The sequence below is a fragment of the Cystoisospora suis genome, assembly GCF_002600585.1.
Source record: "Cystoisospora suis strain Wien I chromosome Unknown contig_2604, whole genome shotgun sequence".
Classification (NCBI taxonomy): Eukaryota; Apicomplexa; class Conoidasida; order Eucoccidiorida; family Sarcocystidae; genus Cystoisospora; species Cystoisospora suis.
The window spans coordinates 16,853-18,166 of NW_027155402.1; the positions used below are offsets into that span (position 1 = coordinate 16,853).

The following is a 1,314-nucleotide window of genomic DNA, read 5'->3' on the forward strand; positions in this document are numbered from 1 at the left end:
TCGGACTGCCACAGTATGCACGCCGCTTACGACTAAAGGAAAGGTGGGTCAAAGAGGACAGATGCAGACTGATATGCCGGCTAAGGTGCCTACGTTGTGAGCCTCATCATTTTCGTGGAGACCCGTATACCGCCGATTCTTCGTAGTTGGCACCGCTTCCGCCCCAGGGCCACAATGACGGTCTAACACTGTTAGTGAGACAGGATTCGCCATTGGGATGCGCGGCCGATGAGCTTTCGTCCACTTTGTTGAGTCTTCCTGGAGTACGGTGATCCAGCAACATCAGTTTCCGGTGCCTCCGGTGTGTCCAATCGCGTCCTTCTGCTTCAGAAGTACTGTTGTTTTCGAGCTGCGTGTTCCCCGATCCGGCAGGCGTCCTTGATCGCACTGCGCCTCTGTTACTGGTGGGGCTGAAAATGGAAGTGCTGAATACAGGTGGTGCCCGTTCATCGAAACACGGGTGAAAAGCTTCTGCTGCTGGCTGCCGCCAGCATTAATGTGACAGCCTCCGTCAGAAGAGCGAATACCTGCTGCACTGCCGAGAGGATACCGCTTTTTTACCGGGTCAGGCGCCTGCACACCTAGGTGCCGACAGTACACCTGAAGTGGCGGGGGTGTGCGCGGTCCCGTAGTTTCTCTTGCCTGGCGGTGCGACACGTTCGGGCCAGCACAATGCCAGCAAGATTACTGAAGAAAGAAACCTTCAGCCAGTTCTGAAGTCGAAAACACCTTGCAAACCGACAGCCGTGGTGCGTTTTTTTTGCGTGCAAGTGATGCGCTAAACAGCAGCATGCTCTTACACACGTGTAGTAGGTCCCCGAGCAATCTGCGATAACTGATACCCCGTCTGCAAAAATTGACGACAATGCCACTTCAGCGCCGAAAGTGTGCCACCAGGGCGTCGCCATCTGCTCCAGTTAGAACTCGTGGGAGCCTCAACGAATCTTGAGCGAATCTTGTCTGATCAGAAGAATCGAAACCGATCAGCAACCGTATTTCTTTGCCACAATAGATCATCACTTCGGAACACCCAGTACTTTTGATCTGCGCACGGCGGAACCGTCAACGGTTTTCAATAGGTCGCTTTCGGTCTCTGCTCCGCGCCACAACCGACTGGACTGTGGGAATCCTGGTTGCAATGGACTCGCTGTTAGTCCTTCCGCCGTCCCGCTGAAGCAGCCGATCAACGAGATGAAGGCGGAAGCCGCTCGCGCATAAGGAAAAGGCACTGCATGACCGGAGTGCGCAAGCTCGCACAGTCAGGCAGTCGCCTGCTAATCCGCAAGTTCCCTCCGAGCTGTGCGTCGCGTCAAT

General features: G+C 55.0%; 2 protein-coding genes across 2 annotated transcripts; one reads left to right on the top strand and one right to left on the bottom strand.

The window, feature by feature from the left end:
- CSUI_005375 (uncharacterized protein) lies at positions 1-1,181 on the top strand (the record flags this gene model as incomplete). Its single annotated transcript, XM_068065551.1, has 1 exon — positions 1-1,181. A coding segment is annotated over one exon (144 nt), but the record flags the coding sequence as incomplete, so codon positions are not given.
- On the bottom strand, positions 689-1,314 carry CSUI_005376 (uncharacterized protein; the record flags this gene model as incomplete). The annotated part of the gene is made up of 1 exon (XM_068065552.1): positions 689-1,314. A coding segment is annotated over one exon (252 nt), but the record flags the coding sequence as incomplete, so codon positions are not given.